An 18,197-nucleotide genomic window follows, 5' to 3' on the forward strand; every position below is an offset into this window, starting at 1 on the left:
CGCTAGAATTTTTATTTTTTTTTTAAGTTAAACTGTTAGTATATAAATGATTAAACATTGTTTTAATTTTCTCACAAGTCAGGAAATATTATAAATTAGATTCTAATTTATAACATTTCCATGTGCTGGTCACTAGAGGGAGCAATTCCCAAAATTGCAGCATTGGCATGTGGTAAAGCAACCTCATTGCTTTATGCTGCAAAATTGAAGAAGACACACTCGCTCTAGCGTCCTCAAACAATTCCCCCTCCTTTATCCTGGCTAGTGCCAGGAGAAAGGAGAGGGTTAAATGTTCAAACCTCCTACACTGTGTGTCGCCATTTTTTGAGCGAATGCACAGTGTAGGAGGATTACATACAGTGGTAAATACACTGTATAACACGAACATACACAAACATAACTTACCTGCTCCTGCCGCCGCCGGTTAAAGAAGAGCTACTAGAACAGATATGGAAAAGGCCATTGTGTGATCCAAATCACCATTCACATCAAGATTTACATCCCAACCTGCTTGAAAAGTGGCCGTTATGACTGTATATAAGTAAACATTTATGTGGATATTTTTTTGGTTCCACGCAATGTCCCTGTGACAACATTGAAATCTGTTTTAGAAGGTTTTTGGTAAAAGCAATCTGTTTTGAGAATGAACCCGTTTTAGAATAGGGCATGAGGGACATTTGTAAAATGAATGTTGAACAGGTGTAAGAATTTATAATATATGGTTTTGCAGGAATGAAATAAGTTTCCTCCATCAGCAAATTCGGGAGAAAGATCTGCTTTCTGAGCAGGACCAATTCCTGAGACAGAAAATGATCAGCGACTGTGCAGAGCTGACCAGTGAAAACAATGGATTGCAAGGTCAACTACTAGAACTTACCAAACAGCTGGAAATAGTAAGAATTCTACCGCTATTGTTATTGTAAATGTAATCACTTTTTAACTGAAGATTGGGTTTCACACATAAGACAATTCTACATGGCTACATTTGAATTTGTTGTTTTAGACCTCCATTTGAATTTGTTGTTTTAGACCTCCTCACTGAGGGCAGCCTAATGTAGTAAAAGACACACTGAGTTTAGCGGTCTGTCACTTGTTTTCTAAAGTGAAGCCGTTTTGGAGAACTTACATGTAGACTGCTGCCAGTAATAAATTCCTATGCACAGTATTAAGGAGAAATCTGTCAATCAGTGGCAACAGCCAACAAGTATAACCTTTAAGGAGAAGGGGGGTTTCCTTAAAATAATTAGGGTAATGGTGACATAAGGTTTTTTTGTAATGTGACTGAAAGGAAGGAAGTCAGACCACCCGAGTATGAGGAACAGTGGCGCTATATAGAGAAAGAGTAGGGCTGGACGATTATGATCTAAATAAAAATCATGATTAATTGAACATGTAACCTTGATTACGATTAATGAATGATTATTTAGGCCACACCCTTTTTGCATGCCACACCATTGAATTAATATTCATCCCCTGAGCTTGCTGTATACTACTTTATATAATATACCCCCTGCCCCAACAAAGTAAATTGCCCCCATAATGCTCCCTACACAGTGTAATGCCTCATAGCTGCCCCCACACAATATAATGCCCCATTGCTGCCCCCACACATTATAATGCCCCGACACAGTATAATGCCCCTATAACTTCTCTGCACACAGTATATTGCCTCCATAACTGCCCTCCACACAGTATAATGCCCCCATAGCTGCCCCCATACAGTATAATGCCCCCATATTTGCCTCTACACAGTATAATGCCCCTATAACTGCTCTCCACACAGTATAATGCCCCCATAGCTGCCTCTAAACCGTATAATGCCCCTATAACTTCCCTTCACGCAGTATAATGCCCCCATACAGTATAATGCCCCCATAGCTGCCACTACACAGTATAATGCCCCGATAACTGCCCTCCACACAGTATAATGCCCCTATAACTGCCCACCATACAGTATTATGCCCCTTTAACTGCCCTCCAAACAGTATAATGCCCCTATATTTGCACTTTCCACAGTATAATGCCCCCATAGCTGCCCCCACACAGTATAATGCCCCCATAGCTGCCCTTCACACATTATGTAGTCCCCCAGAGCTGCCCTCACGCTGTAAAATGCCCCACAGCTGCCCCACACAGTATAATACCCCCATAACTGCCTCCACACAGCCCCAATAGTGCCTAATAAAATACATACCTAACCTCGTTCCAATGACGAGTGGAGGAGATCCCTCTGCTACTCCGGTTTGTGTGGTTCGGCACAGACAGGCACGATGACATCACTGCCTCGCGACTATCTTCACCAAGCCGTGAGCGTCCGGCCACTGTTGAGTTGGCCCCCTAAATGCTAATTTGCTGTAGTTAGCCAATGGGGTCGAGATAGCTTCGCTGCCTTTGATGCTAACTCAGCAGTCCGAGGCATCTTGAGGTTAGTTCACGCCCTGTTGGCTAACTATAGCAAATTACCATATAAGGAGGCAACACAACAGTGGGCCATATCTCTGGAACGGTGGGGGGTGGGGGTTCAGTCAAACGCACTAGAATCAGGGAGACGGGTAAACCAGTTCAGCTTATATGACCTAGTGACAGGTCCTCTTTAATATATTAAGACTATGCTAAAAATCATCTATGCTGCTGGAAAGTAAATATCTATCTTCTTATTGAGATTTATTTAATCTTGCTCAAGAACATTCCAATGCCAAGCTGTCCTCCTCCTGCCCCCATTGCTCTGGCACATAATTACATAGGAGGGGCAGAGGCACATAGGTGTTCCTAGTTTTCGCTCCTTCTTGACTCCCACTCACACTGACCTAACAAGTTGCCAAGCAACAGATGCAGATTTAGAATATTAAATATTTTGATGTAACGTTGGCTGACTCATGATTTGCTTCATGTTCAACTTAACTCTGTCATATATGGAATTACGTATTAGGATTTTATTTGGTTTAATAACTGCAGTTCTTAATCTAAGCATGTGTATATCAAATAAAGCTAGTAATAATTTTTATGTATATTTGATCGAAGTGAACATTATACATACACATGTGTACATACCTATTTTCTATTAAAGGGGTTTTCCCATCAGGGACATTTATGACATATCCGTAGGATATGTCAGATAGATGCGGGTCCCACCTCTGGGACCCGCACCTATCTCTAGAACGGGGCCCCCTAAACTCTGTTCTAGTTTTTTGTGCTCACACTAATTTGCGGCCACTACCTGATTACATGGTCGGGAGTTACAGAAACAGCGTAACTTGCAGAGCTACGCTGTTTCCATAACTCCTATAGTAGTGAATAGCAGTTACGGAAGTGGCGTAGCATGCGAACTCTGCTGTTTCCGTAATTACTATTTAGTTCTATGGTAGTTACGGAAACAACGGAGCTCAGCGAGTTACGCTGTTTCCGTAACTCCCGACCCTGTAATCAGTAAGTGGCCGGGAGGCAGCGTGAGCACAAAAAGCTAAAACGGGGTTTGGGGGACCACGTTCTAGAGATAGATGGGACCCACATCTATCTGACATTTATGTCATATTCTGTCATAATATTTATTACATATTCTGTGACATTTATAACAGTAAGTGGCCCGGTGCCACAAAAAGCAGCACACCTATCTCTAGAACGGGGCTCCCTAAACTCCGTTCTTGCTTTTTCTGCTCACACTGCCTCCCGGCCACTTAATGATTACATGGTCGGGAGGTACTCGCTGAGCTATGCTGTTTCCGTAAGTCCCATAGAACTAAATAGTAATTGCGGAAACAGCGTAGCTCGCATGCTACGCTGCTTCTGTAACTGCCATTCACTACTATGGGAGTTACGGAAACAGCGTAGCTCAGCAAGTTACGCTGTTTCCGTAACTCCTGAACATGTCCCGACCATGTAATCAGGAAGTGGCCGGGAGTCAGCGTGAGCACAACCAGCTAGAACGGGCTTAGGGGGCCCTTTCTAGAGATAGGTGCGGGTCCAGAGGTGGAACCCATATCTATCTGTCATTTATGACATATCCTATGGATAAGTCATAAATGTCCCTCATGGGAAAACCTCTTTAATAGAAAATAGGTATGTACACATGTGTATGTAATATGTTGAGAAAGACCCTCCACTTGTTACGGGTCGAAACGTTGCCAATTTTTTTGCTGGATGTTTAACCAATAAAAGATTACTTTGATTGAATTCCTGGAGACGTGGGCTGCTGTTCAACCATGTTTATTATGAGGATATCCTGTGGATATATGTATCATAAATGTCCCTCATTGTAATACCCCTTTAATATACACAATATATTAAATGAATACATTTCCCAGCAGGTCTTGGAGAAAAAGGATGATTCCTGTTACTTAAAGAGGCTCTGTCACCACATTATGAGTGCCCTATCTCCTACATAAGGAGATTGGTGCTATAATGTAGGTGACAGCAGTGCTTTTTATTTTAAAAAAATGATCTGTTTTCACCACTTTATTAGCGATTTTAGATTTATGCTAATGAGTTGCTTAATGCCCAAGTGGGCGTGTTTTTACTTTAGACCAAGTGGGCGTTGTACAGAGGAGTGTATGACGCTGACCAATCAGCGTCATACACTTCTCTCCATTCATTTAGTCAGCGCATAGGGATCCTTTTAGATCGATATGTGCTGTCTTATACTAACACATTAACAATACTGAAGTGTTTAGACAGTGAATAGACATTCCACGGGATGTCTATTCACAATCTGTGCACTTCGTTACTGTTTCTGTGGTAGTTACAGCAGAGGAAGCGTGATCTCGCGAGATTACGCTGTAGATGACAGGTTACATCGAGATTACGCTTCCTCTGCTGTCCACTAATAAAGTGGTGAAAACTGATAGTTTTTTTAAAATAAAAAGCATTACTGTCACCTACATTATAGCGCCCATCTCCTTATGTAGGAGATAGGGCACTTATAATGTGGTGACAGAGCCTCTAAGTGGTTCTATTGATGGATAGAAATAGAGATTGAAAGATAGTTCTTTTTACATCTGCACGCTTATTTCCGTTATTCTGTTTCATCATAGGAACAGGATATCGAAAATAACGGAGGCGCCAGATCTGTCAAATGACTAACACCTGACAAAACCCATTGATTTTAATAGGTTCTGTTGGGTTTCCTTCATTTTGCTGGACAAAATAAGCACTGTATCCTGCGCTATTTTGTTCGTCAATCTGTGACAGAGGCTCCTAACAGAGCATCTGACACATACATGAACAGAGGGTGCAGTCACACGTGGCAGATTTTGTTGCAGAAAATCAGTTTTATCCATCTGAATGGAACTTGCGGAAATCCATGCACCTGCTGCAGAAAAAAACAACACATTTAGATAAATGGAATTGATTTTTAGTCACAGAAATTCTTTGACAATATCTGCCGCATGTGAACCTACCCTCACAAAGCTTGTGTTTTCCTTACACTGGCTAAGATGCACTAGGTCGCGGCTACAGGAAAGGTTATTTATTGACACAACCAATTTGCCCAATGACAGAGCAGTAGGGTTCCTAATGACGTAGCATCACAGACATCTTTCTATATAGGTGATCGGTGTGTATGTTAATAATATTTTCTCTAATGTCTTGATTAGAAAAATATAAAAGTCTATAAATTGACATTGATGTTTTTTTTCTGTCATAAAAAGTTTAACTGTGATCAGAACCGGATTTACCTATAGACAAAGAAGGGCCGTGCCTATACGGGGGCCTTGGGTAAGGCGACTGATGAAAGGAATATTTACTGATCAGTGTGTATTCATCTGAAAATTGTGTGTTAATTTGACACACACAGTGATGTAGGAATAGGAGGGGGACACCCAGGGACTGACAAAGGGGAATCTGAAGCGGGTGCGTCATATAAGAAGTGCACAACACAATGTCCTTTTTACTGTAAGAACAGACAAATATTTTGAAGCCATAATGACTTAAGGTGTGACCTACTTCATGGGTAGAGTCTAAGGCGCCATACAATATATGTCTATAGGTTCCTGAGATGTAGATCCAGTGCTGTTTGTGATTTATTAAATGTTTTAGTTAGGGCTGTAAATTAAAATAACTAATTGATTATTTCAGCAAAAAGTACTTAAAGAAGACAGCTATACCCACAGCTCTACTAGTGTTGCTCAACTTCTTAGTGTCAAGGACAAAGAAGAGCAACTTATCAAGCAGGTGGATCTGCAGCAAGTGCTTCTCAAGAAAGAGAAGGAGTATTTAAGGGATTTCATGGGACAGGTACGGCTAACATATAGATGATAGAAATAAAGTTGTATGTGTCGCCTATCAAATTATTGTAGAACATTCTGATAGACTAGAGGTAAAGCAAGTGACAGCCCTACCCCTCCTAAGTGTCCCTTTGTTAGAAGGTATGCACTACCCTTTTAATGGTCAGTCCAGCTAGCTGCTATTAAAGGAGGACTTTGAAAGTTTTTAAAGATGCTAAGTTAATTTAACTATACAAAAGAACCCAACTATCATTCAGAATCCATGGAGCCCAAAAATCACAAAAGATACCCCAAATTCTTCATATAGAAATCAAGAAAAACCTGTTTCCCTACACATAGTACGGTTGAAAAAATACATATGTCCATCAAGTTCAACCAAGGGATAAACCGGAATTGAAGAACAGCCACTAGTTTCCATCTGGAAACAAAACAAATGAGGAAAAATAATCTTAATACTGCATATGTGGCAGGACTACAAGCCCCAGGGTAGCGATGTTCTTACTCCTTACAAAATGTCCCCTGCTAAGCAAGCGATATACCAACTGACTGTCTGTGAACTTTATTACGAAACCAGTAACATGATATTTTGCTCTAAAAAAATGGCACATGTCTTTGAGGTTTGGAAGAACAAGGGTATCCTTCAAATTTATATTTATACAATGCAAGCTCAAGTCTTGTCATACTGTTGTACATTAATTTAATCTGGAGGTTAGTGGGATATCTAAATATCTACAATTAAACTCGGCAGTCAGATCTCAGGGGTTTGGTAGGGGAGTCGAGTTCAGCAGTATAGAGCGGTTAAATTTCATATTGAAAAACAATTATGTAAGTAAAGAGACTGGTAAATTATATAATTTATGATGTCTCGCCCTGAAAATATACTGGATAAGTTAAAAAAAATAAGTGGCAAGAAGATCTGGTTATAGATATTATAACAGAGTATTATAATTATGGATTAAGATATAAGGAGTAATTAATGGGATCTCCCCCATCCATTCCAAAGAACCTCTCAATTATATAGTGTACATAGGTCACATACTATTTCTAGGCTATACAGAATAGAATCGACAAATTTAGAAGAATGCTCAAAATGTGTAAAGGGACGAAGTGAGATTCTTCATCTTTTCTGTCTTAAATTGTGCAGATATTGGCAAGAGGTGTTGGATAAATTAAATAGTATTTATTCAGTAAAGATGATTTAAACTGATCTAGTATCTTTGGAGTATTTAGGGAGCTAAAGATAAAATAAAGATACAAGAGCGCGATAGCAAGAGCGTTTTATCTAGAAAGAAAATAATACTGCTGGATTGGATTTCACATCCAGCCCCTGAGATATACAGTTCGGTCCAGAATTATTTGGACAGTGACACAAGTTTTGGTATTTTAGCTGTTTAACAAAACATATTGAATATACAGTTATATAATCAATATGGGCTTAAAGTGCAGACTCTCTCAGCTTTAATTTGAGGGTATTCACATCTTAATTTGAAGAAGGGTTTAGGAATTACCGCTCTTTAATATGTAGCTGCCTCTTTTTCAAGGGACCAAAGGTAATTGGACAATTATCTGAAAAGCTATTTAATGGGTTGCATGGGCTATTTCCTCAATAAATCCATCATCAATTAAGCGGGTGAAAGGTCTGGAGTTGATTCCAGGTGTGGCATTTGCATTTGGAAGCTGTTGCTGTGAACCCACAACATGGGGTCAAAGGAGCTCTCAATGCAAGTGAAACAGACCATCGTTAGGTCGAAAAAAATTAAGAAGTCTACCATAAAGAGAAGATTTCATGAGAGCAAATATAGACCGTTCAGCACAAGGTGCAAACCATTAATCAGCCTCAAAAATAAAAAGGCCAGATTAGACTTTGCCAAAAAACATGTAAAGAAGCCAGCCCAGTTCTGGAACAGCATTCTGTGGACAGAGGAAACTAAGATCAACCTGTACCAGGATGATGGGAGGAAGAATGTATGGAGAAGGCTTGGAACGGCTCATGATCCAAAGCACAGCACATCCTCTGTAAAACATGGTGGAGGCAAGTGTGATGGCATGGGCATGCATGGCTGCCAAAGGCACTGGGTCACTAGTGTTTATTGATGATGTGACTGAAGGCAGAAGCAGCCGGATGAATTCTGAAGTGTTCAGGGATAAACTTTCTGCTCAGATTCAACCAAATGCAGCAAGGCTGATTGGACGTCGCTTCACAGTACAGATGGACAATGACCCAAAACATACTGCGAAAGCAACCTAGGAGTTTTTTAAGGCAAAGAAAAGGAATATTCTGCAATGGCCAAGTCAATCATCAGATCTCAACCCGATCGATCATGCATTTCACTTGCTTAAGACAAAACTTAAGGCAGAAAGACCCACAAACAATCAACAACTGAAGACAGCTGCAGTAAAGGCCTGGCAAAGCATCACAAAGGAGGAAACCCAGCGTTTGGTGATGTCCATGGGTTCCAGACTTCAGGCAGTCATTGCCCGCAAAGGATTCTCTACAAAATATTAAAAAAAACCATTTTATTTATGGTAATGTTAATTTGTCCAATGACTTTTGAGCCCCTGAAATGAGGAGGCTGTGTAGTAAAATGATTGCAATTCCTAAACGTTTCACAGGATATTTTTGTTGAACCCCTTGAATTAAACCTGAAAGTCTTCACTTCAATTGCATCTCAGTTGTTTCATTTCAAATCCAATGTGGTGGCATGCAGAACCCAAATCATGAAGATTGTGTCACTGTCCAAATAATTCTAGACCTAACTGTATAGCTTAAAAGAGGCCATTGACAAACAGGTACATTTGGATAGAATAATGTATTGGAATGGAGGTAGATTCCACAAATATATAGATAGACCTATTGGATGCTTGGATAGAGCGTATGAACCCTCGTCTCTGAGACTATATGAGACATTAGTTTCTTCATAATATATCTTTTTTTCCCTCCACTTTGGAGGAATGGTAGGCATTGGTTGGGCTTGTGGGAGGCAGATAATATTTATTATATCTATTTTATAAAAAAAATAACACGTCTTTACTCAATTTTGTGCATTTTACAACTTTCAGCTACATCACTCACTCCAGAAACACCATGTACTCCACTTTTTTTTACGCAAAGTGTGAACAAACTTTTTTCTTAGTAAATCTCTCCCTATAGTCTTTATGATACATTTTAATATATAAATATAAACTTAAAGGGACTATTTAAGATCGGCAGCAGGGCAAGGGGTGGTTAATAAACTAGAAGATACTCACCCTCGGAAGTGACCCCCCCCCCCTTCCCACTCTAGTGCTGAAACCCCGTTCTCCACGGCTCTGGTGCCGCAGCGCTCACGTGCTGCTTCAGTCAACTGCTAGTTTCAGCGGTGATACTGCCATGAACGGCACGAATAACCCCTTTAATTCTAAAGAACCTTACAAATTTGGAGCAGTGCATTTGTATTAGTAAAATGCTGTCATTTTTCTAGGGCCAAACTAATTTGATGCTTCTTGATCAGGGACTAAAAGTAGAAAAACCCCAGTATCTAAGTAGCACCCAATAATATGACTTAGTTTATATAATAGAATCCCTCATTTCTAAGATGTTAAATTAGAAGTACAGCATTTGCTCTGTTTAAAAGATTTTTTTCAAGTTACAAAGTACAATGCAGGGCTTTTTCTAGGTTCCCTCAAATAACACTGTTGCTATAGTTTCCTATGTATATGTGACAGGTATCAGCAATGTGGTTACATTCATACACTACGCATGATTCTATTTTCAGGCATAAAACAGCTCGTGGAAGACATATTTATTGCAAGTAAACTAGAGTACAAAGTATACAACTAAGGCCCCATGCACACGAACATATTTTTGCGGCCGCAATTCACCCGCAAATCTGTGGGTGAATTGAGGCCCCATTCATTTCAATGGGCCCATGCACACAACCGTGGTTTGCACAGTCCGTGCATGGCTCAGGAGCCTGGACCGCAGAAAGAAAAAACATGTCTTATTACGGCCGTGTTCTGCGGTCCAGGCTCATAGAAATTAATGCATGCGGCCATGTGCACGGCCCGCGATTAGCGGGCGGCCCGCGGGTGACACTCCGCGGCCGTCCGACCTGAAAATTATGGCCATGCACATGGCTACGGTCATGTGCATGAGGCCTAAGGGCTTGTCCAAATCTCATCCACACACTGCGTAAAAGGTCCAACTAGAAATTGACCTGCGGTGCATATTTTTCGTACTGCAGCATGTCAATTCCTGTTGCAGAAAGTAGACTGAATTGCTGTGTTTTTCAAAGGCGGTCACCATCTCCCAACATTGAGAAAAACAAAGCAAAATCCACACCATTTTCTGCAGTACAAAAAACGCAGGAAATGGTGCGGTTTTTTTCACAGCAGAAATCCTGCTAGTTTCTAATGAATTGCTGCAGAAATTTTCTGCAGCATTTCCGTTATGTGTGGAGAAGCCCTTAAAGGGTTTTTCCCATCAGAGACATTTATGAAATATCCACAGGATATGTCATAAATGTGGGTCCCACATCTGGGACCCGCACCTATCTCTAGAACGAGGCCTCCTAAGCCCCGTTCTACCACTCTGTGTTGTGGCTGAAGCATGTGATTCCCGACCATGAATTACAGAAATAGTGTAGCTTGCGGTTTCTGTAAGTCCGATAGTAGTGAATGACATTTACAGAAGCAGGGTATCATGCGAGCTACGCTGTTTGCTTAACTACCATTCAGTTCTATGGGACTTACGGAAACAGCGTAGCTCAGCGAGCAGTAGAACAGGGTTTAGGGGGCCCCATTCTAGAGATAGGTGCGGGTCTCAGAGGTGGGACCCGCATCTATCTGACATTTGTGACATATCTTGTGGATATGACGTAAATGTCTCTGATGGGAAAACCCATATTAAGTTAGAGGTTGTGATATAGAAAGGATAGCATTCTTGTAAAACATGGTTTGAGTGAGCCACTGAATGCATATGTACAATATCACATCTATATCCTCTAAGCATGTACAGTATACAGGCTGCTCTTAATGTCATGTCTTTTTGTTTTACTAGATTGACTTGCTGCTTAAGGGGAATGATCTACAAGATTTAAGAACCACTACATTAAGTAGCCAGATTGATGAGCTACAAGCTATATTATTCAAGGAAGAGCAAATCAACACAGAGTTAAGGAGAGACAAGACTTTGCTAGTTGACCATATATCTTCCTTGCAAACCCAGGTAATGAACTGAGATAGAAGTCATTCACTTTCAATATTTTTTCGCTTCATGTCAGTGACTTACTGTATTTGGTCACTCATCCCATTGCACCATTGCATGGTACTCTTACACAGGTCTTTGATACAAGGAGGTTGGCTGTGGATGGTCGATAAATGTGTACCTCCTGTATCCATATAATGAGGAATATAGTGAGGGAATAGACACCTACATGTCTTACACATGTGGAGCTTAGTATTATCTCATTTTTATATTCCATTAAGCACTTCCATTAAGGTTTTCATATGTTGAGTGTGATTGATGTGTGTGAAAAAAATAATGTGATACTGCCCACTCTGGGACCGATTTCACCACCCATTGATTCTGCTAATCACTAACTAGGATTTTTTTGTAATTTTTTTTTAAGCCTGTGTAAAAATAACCTTACCTTTTCATTTTCATTGCTCCAGTGCATCTAAAATAAAAATAAAAACCTGTGCAGACCTATGTGTCTCCATGTTAACAGACTACATATAAACCCTGTGTAGTCTTATCCTACATTTACACTCTTCAATTTGTCCCCTACTTCTTGCTAATCTACCAAATGTTTGTTCGGAAGAAGTAGGGGACAAAAGTAAAGGAATATGACTGCCACACACAGCCCCTGCTTGTACAGAGTGCCACACACAGCCGTCCCCTTGTACAGAGTGCCACACACAGCCGTCCCCTTGTACAGAGTGCCACACAGCCCCCCTGTAGAGAGTGCCACACAGCCCCCCTGTAGAGAGTGCCACACAGCCCCCCTGTAGAGAGTGCCACACAGCCCACCCCCTGTAGAGAGTGTCACACAGTTCGTCCCTTGTAGATAGTCCCACACATATTGCCCATATTGCTCTGCCTGACGTGACCCACATTTAGCAGGTCACACAGCGGCGTTCTGACTGCTGTTGGTGCCAGCTCGGGAATGAACCTGTTTTGTCACCTGACCTGAGTCAGTCATCTGACGATCCACTCCCGGCACTGACCTCAATCAGACTTACTCACTTGGCCACGGCCTGGATATTTTTAGATTGAAAATATGCCCGCGGCTGCCTACACTTCACTTTGCACTGCGCATTTCCTTTTTGGCACATGCGCAGTGCAATGTTCCGGGAGAACTAAATCCTAAGTGCCTTTTTCTGCTAGACACTACCGACAGCAGAAAAAAAAAACACCTGTTGTTGTGGCGCTGCATGTAAAAACCTGATTCAGGTTTTTACATGAAGTGGACCTCGCAGGCCACATAAAATTAGGTGGCGGGCCAAATTTGCCTCGCGGGTCTCATGTTTGAAATGTGTGCTCTAGCAGATATGTCAGATACAAAAATAAATAAATCAATCAGTATATACTAATTTGCAATTACATTTCCTTCCACTAGATGGCAAAATTACTTTATCTGCTATAAGAAAAAAAAAAGAAAAAAAAATTTCTGTGCTTTAAGTTGTGAAGCGATTTGTACCTTGTAACTGTATAATTAAGGAATCTTAATCTCTTTGTAATTTTTTTGTATCTGTATGTAGCATGTTGTCAACATTTCAGAAATCTAATTTAAAAAAATAGCACTTTTTATTATTTTTCATAAATGAGAAATCTATTAACTCTGCAGTCAGTTTGGCTTTGACGTCAATGAACGTTGTGATTTTCCAATCATTTAGACTAGATAGATGCTGTTAGATTACTGATGACTGATGAGTCATTTTGTCTGTTCTATTAAATGTAAACTAAATATATAGCTACAAAGTACACAGACTAAAGCTCAAAAAGAACAAAGGCTCAACAAACTCAATCCGTATAACCCAGAGTCGGGAGAATGTGGTGAAGTGGTGGAATGTCCAAATTATGAAATCATTAAAAAGTGGGAGGGAAAAGTGGGGTGGTGTATCTGCAGGTTTATTGAGTTTTAGGAGAAGTTTTTATGTTGTGAATATTGGGATGTTATCAGGGTTGTGTGCAGGTTTGTCATGGCAGGGTTTCAGCTAGCAAGTTTATATTTTGAACATGTTTCAAGGAAAGGAGTCTGAACCATGCTCACCTGAACGTCAAACTGGACGAGGCAGGAGGGTGTGCATATGAGTTTTGGTCTTACACAAATAATAAAAGCAAATATCCCAGCAATTCCTCCATTAATCTCCTATTCTCCTTTGATGCTACTTTGTCTCATATTGCAGTTAATACTGATATAAAGAACACTTCTATATGTGTTCCCGGAGATCAGCTATTTCCCCCCTCCTTCTCTTCACTCTGCTGTATCTGGCTGTAACACAACTGGCTGCAGCAGGAGCCACCCCCTCTGCCCTGTCTGCAGTAGGACACAAGGATGGTTAAGCCCCATTTCTCAGCTGTTCACCAGCCAAAAATGGAACAAATCTGCAGGATATTAACCCGTGATAATTTCAACGTAAACTGGGGTTAGTGCCTGTTGTTAGTGGGTCTAGTTGTGTGGGTGGGTTGGGGGCACGACCAGTTGACTATGTTGTTGTATTATGTTTATCCAGAAGAATGGGAAAGCAGAATTCCAAATGAGCCATCATTTTCTGCACCCCTGTACACAGATTGTAATCACTCACCCTTGAAAACTTGGAACTTGAGTAATATAAAGAGAAAAGTTTGGGGCGGAGTTATGCTTTAATGTACAGAGCCTTAAAGAAATTGGAAAATAAATTGCTGTGAATTGGTCTGTTTCTTCATAAAGAAATCTCATCAATTATTTAACTCTGTTCTTCATGGTTGATTATCATCATAGTCACACCTTCCATGAGGCAAGGTTAATACACAATTTATGTCCTCTTAGCATGCCCTCTAGCCCCAGGAAATCCCAATGACGTAATCAATAGTGTCAAAAGTTTCCATGACAACCAACCGAATGTAGAAGCAACAGCTCCTCTACTATTGTACACAATGCTCTAATGAACACTATGTTCAGGAGCTTTACAGATAGAGAAGTGATTGTTACAGTTCCCTATCACAGAACAATATCAAGCTGTCAGTGTGACAGCCCGATCCAGTTGCTGGTACTGTACATAGAAGTGACCATTGTGCTCCATTAGCTCATACATTTATGCGGGTAGAGGAGAAGTGGTTAATCTACTATTTATTCTTAAAGAGGACCTGTCACCTGTCCTGAAATGTCTGTATTTGTAAATAGTTGTATTCTTCATGAAATAACAATTCTGGAGCACCGTTTCTTAGAACTCTACATTGTACCGTTGCTCTATTTCCTCCTAGAAATTTATGAATAAATTGACAACTGGGTGTTTTCAATCAGTTTATGTAGAGGGAACTGCAGTGATATAAAGAAGCATTTGTAATTTAGTAGACATCCATATAGATTTTCTCATACTGAATTAGGCCTCGTTCTCACCTGCGTCGGGCTTCCGTTCATGGGTTCCGTTAGACCTTTCCGTCAGGGGAACCCATGAATGGAAAGCCAAATGGAAACCATAGCTTCCGTTTGCATTACCATTGATTTCAATGATAATGGTTGCGTTGCTAATGGTTTCTGTTTGTTTCCGTTCCATAAAGTTTCTGTGTTTTTGGCGGAATCAATAGCACAGTCGACTATGCTATTGTTTTCGCCAAAAAAAACCTGAAATCTTATGGAACGGAGACAAACGGAAACCATTTGCAATGGAACCATTACCATTGAAATCACTGGTAATGCAAACGGAAGCTATGCTTTCCATTTGGCTTTCCGTTCATGGGTTCCCCTGACGGAAAGGTCTAACGGAACCCATGAAAGGAAGCCCGACGCAGATGTGAATGAGGTTAGAGATATAAGCAGCCAGAGATTTGGAAAAATTTGAGTAAATGCATTGCATGGCTTCTGAAGTATTCCTGCATATTTAAAGTTAATCTCCACCCTTGAACACCATTTTGTTTTTTATCTACAGTGCTGTGAAAAAGTATTTGTCCCTCAACCCAATTTACTCTGATTTTGCTAATTTGTCACATTTACATGTTTCAGATCATTCAACAAATTTTAATATAAAGTAAAGACAACTTAAGTAACACAAAATGCAGCTTTTAAATGACCATAACATTTATTGAGGATGAGAATTCATTCAAAACCTGTTTCCCCATGTAAAAAAGCTATTGCCCCTGTAAAGAATCTGCCAGGCACAGCTTCGGGGTTAACGCCCATAGATAATCAGTCGGCACCTGCTTCTATGTCTGTGAGACTGACTCCATCTTCCACCACTCAGGATGGCAGGTTTAGGAGCGGGAGAGCCTATCGCAGCCTGGCCAGACGGAGCTAGCTCCCGCCCTCTGTCTATTTATACCTGCCTTTCCTGTTCCTCCTTTGCTTGTGATTCTTCTCGTGTGGTTTCCTGGCCCAGCTACAGCTTCTGACTATTTGATCCTGCTCCATATTGACCCCGGCTTACTGACTACTCTCCTGCTCTGCGTTTGGTACCTCGTACACTCCTGGTTTTACTCGGCTCATTCACCACTCTTGTTGCTCACGGTGTTTCCGTGGGCAACTGCCCCATTTCCCTTAGCTTTGTGTACCCTTGTCTGTTTGTCTGTCGTGCACTTACTGAGCGTAGGGACCGTCGCCCAGGGCGGGTCGTTGCAAGTAGGCAGGGACTGAGTGGCGGGTAGATTATGGCTCACTTGTCTGTTTCCCTACCCCCATCATTCCAGCCCCCTTAACCTAATAAGCAGTTATGCCTCCCTTGGCAGTAACAACTGCAATCAAACGTTTGGATAACTTGCAATGAGTCCTTTACATCGCTGTGAAGGAATTTTGGCCCACTCTTTGCAGAATAGTTTTAATTTGGCTATATTGGAGGGTTTCGAACATGAACTACTTAAGATCTTTCCCCAGCATCTTAATGGGATTTAAGTCAGGACTTTGACTCCAAAATCTTAATTTTGTTTCTTTTGAGCCATTCAGAGGTGGACTTGCTTGTGTGCTTTGTTTCATTGTCCAGCTGCATTACTGGAGCTTTAGGGCACATTCTTCTTCAGGTTTATTGTTCCATCAATCCATTTAAGTACTTTAAAAATTGTGGTCGATAGAGTAACTAAGTGGCAGTTACTTTATTCACATTGATAAAATGGATGTTGGACACCTAATACGACTTTTATTATAAATTTTAGAAGATCCAAAATGAATTACCTAGCAGTCTTTTTATACCACTGTAGCTAACACTTGTGACCAACAGAAGGTCTTTTTATTGGATGTAAGGACAGGGAATAGAATTTCGCTATCGTTTGACCCCATTGCAGCAGGTTTTCCTGTCAGGAGTAGGGGGATACAAGAAAATGATAAGGCTACTGTGCACACAAATGTATTATTGTTGGGATTGCAAATCTAACACCACATTGATAAAAAAAAAAAAAGTAGAAGCATCTGAAAAGTTTCCTTGAATATTAGTCCGTATTGGACGAGTTAATAGTATACAAATCCTATAGGCCCTTCATGAATATCAGGAATAACTGGGAATTAGGTCCGAGAAGTATAAGTGTTCTCTTGGTGCCAGTAGTTAATTCAAGTCCACAGTTGCAGCCTATGTTCTTAGTCTTCAGTACACAGGTAGGCAACTTGCAACAGGTAGTCACCAAGACAAGTGATAAGGGTGGGTTCCATTGCAAACATTGAGTTGTAGTCCACAAAATGAAACACAAAATAAAGTGACGTCAATAATCCATAGGGTAGGTACAAATGTTGTAATCCACAGTGTAGACACAATAGTTGTAGTCCAAAAGGTGAACATAGTAGTTGAAATCCACAAAGTAGGTACAATGGCCCTCAAACTTTCTGACAGGTCAAGCATTATGAAGCATGCCACTCATGCTTAGGCACCACCTAGCCCGCTGTTGGTGAAGATCAGACATACCAGCACATTTCACTCTTTATGTACAATGCTGTGAAAAAACATTTGCCTCTATTTTTGCATAATAGTCACACTTTTAACAAGTGTTAAAAATGCTGTTCAGTCCTACCTGGCCCCATGTAAAAAAGTAATTGCTCCATCAGTTACTAAATCAACCAGTTAACCAAATTTAATTGACAAGTTCAATTTCACTAGCCAAACCCATGCACAATTACTGCCAGACCTGTTAAATCTAAATATCACTTAAAGAGGCTCTGTCACCAGATTTTGCAACCCCTATCTGCTATTGCAGCAGATAGGCGCTGCAATGTAGATTACAGTAACGTTTTTATTTTTAAAAAACGAGCATTTTTGGCCAAGTTATGACCATTTTTGTAGTTATGCAAATGAGGCTTGCAAAAGTCCAAGTGGGTGTGTTTAAAAGTAAAAGTCCAAGTGGGCGTGTATTAGGTGCGTACATCGGGGCGTTTTTAATACTTTTACTAGCTGGGCGCTCTGATGAGAAGTATCATCCACTTCTCTTCACAACGCCCAGCTTCTGACAGTGCAGATCTGTGACGTCACTCACAGGTCCTGCATCGTGTCGGACACATCGGCACCAGAGGCTTCAGTTGATTCTGCAGCAGCATCGGCGTTTGCAGGTAAGTCGATGTAGCTACTTACCTGCAAACGCTGATGCTGCTGCAGAATCAACTGTAGCCTCTGGTGCCGGTGTCCTCGCTCGTCTGACACGATGCAGGACCTGTGAGTGACGTCACAGCGTGATCTCTCGAGAACACGCTGTGTCTGCACTGCCAGAAGCTGGGCGTTCTGAAGAGAAGTGGATGATACTTCTCATCAGAGCGCCCAGCTAGTAAAAGTATTAAAAACGCCCCGATGTACGCACATAATACACGCCCACTTGGACTTTTACTTTTA

General features: G+C 40.9%; 1 protein-coding gene across 1 annotated transcript in view; it reads left to right on the forward strand.

The window, feature by feature from the left end:
* LOC142761062 (uncharacterized) overlaps window positions 1-18,197 on the forward strand; it is a 50,667-nt gene that overhangs the window by 23,375 nt on the left and 9,095 nt on the right. Inside the window, exons 7-9 of the mRNA XM_075864254.1 lie at window positions 731-893; window positions 6,070-6,228; window positions 11,257-11,424. Of these exons, the coding sequence (XP_075720369.1) occupies window positions 731-893; window positions 6,070-6,228; window positions 11,257-11,424 (490 nt within the window). The remainder of the gene's footprint in view (window positions 1-730; window positions 894-6,069; window positions 6,229-11,256; window positions 11,425-18,197) is intronic.

This window comes from Rhinoderma darwinii, chromosome 4, assembly GCF_050947455.1.
Source record: "Rhinoderma darwinii isolate aRhiDar2 chromosome 4, aRhiDar2.hap1, whole genome shotgun sequence".
Classification (NCBI taxonomy): domain Eukaryota; kingdom Metazoa; phylum Chordata; class Amphibia; order Anura; family Rhinodermatidae; genus Rhinoderma; species Rhinoderma darwinii.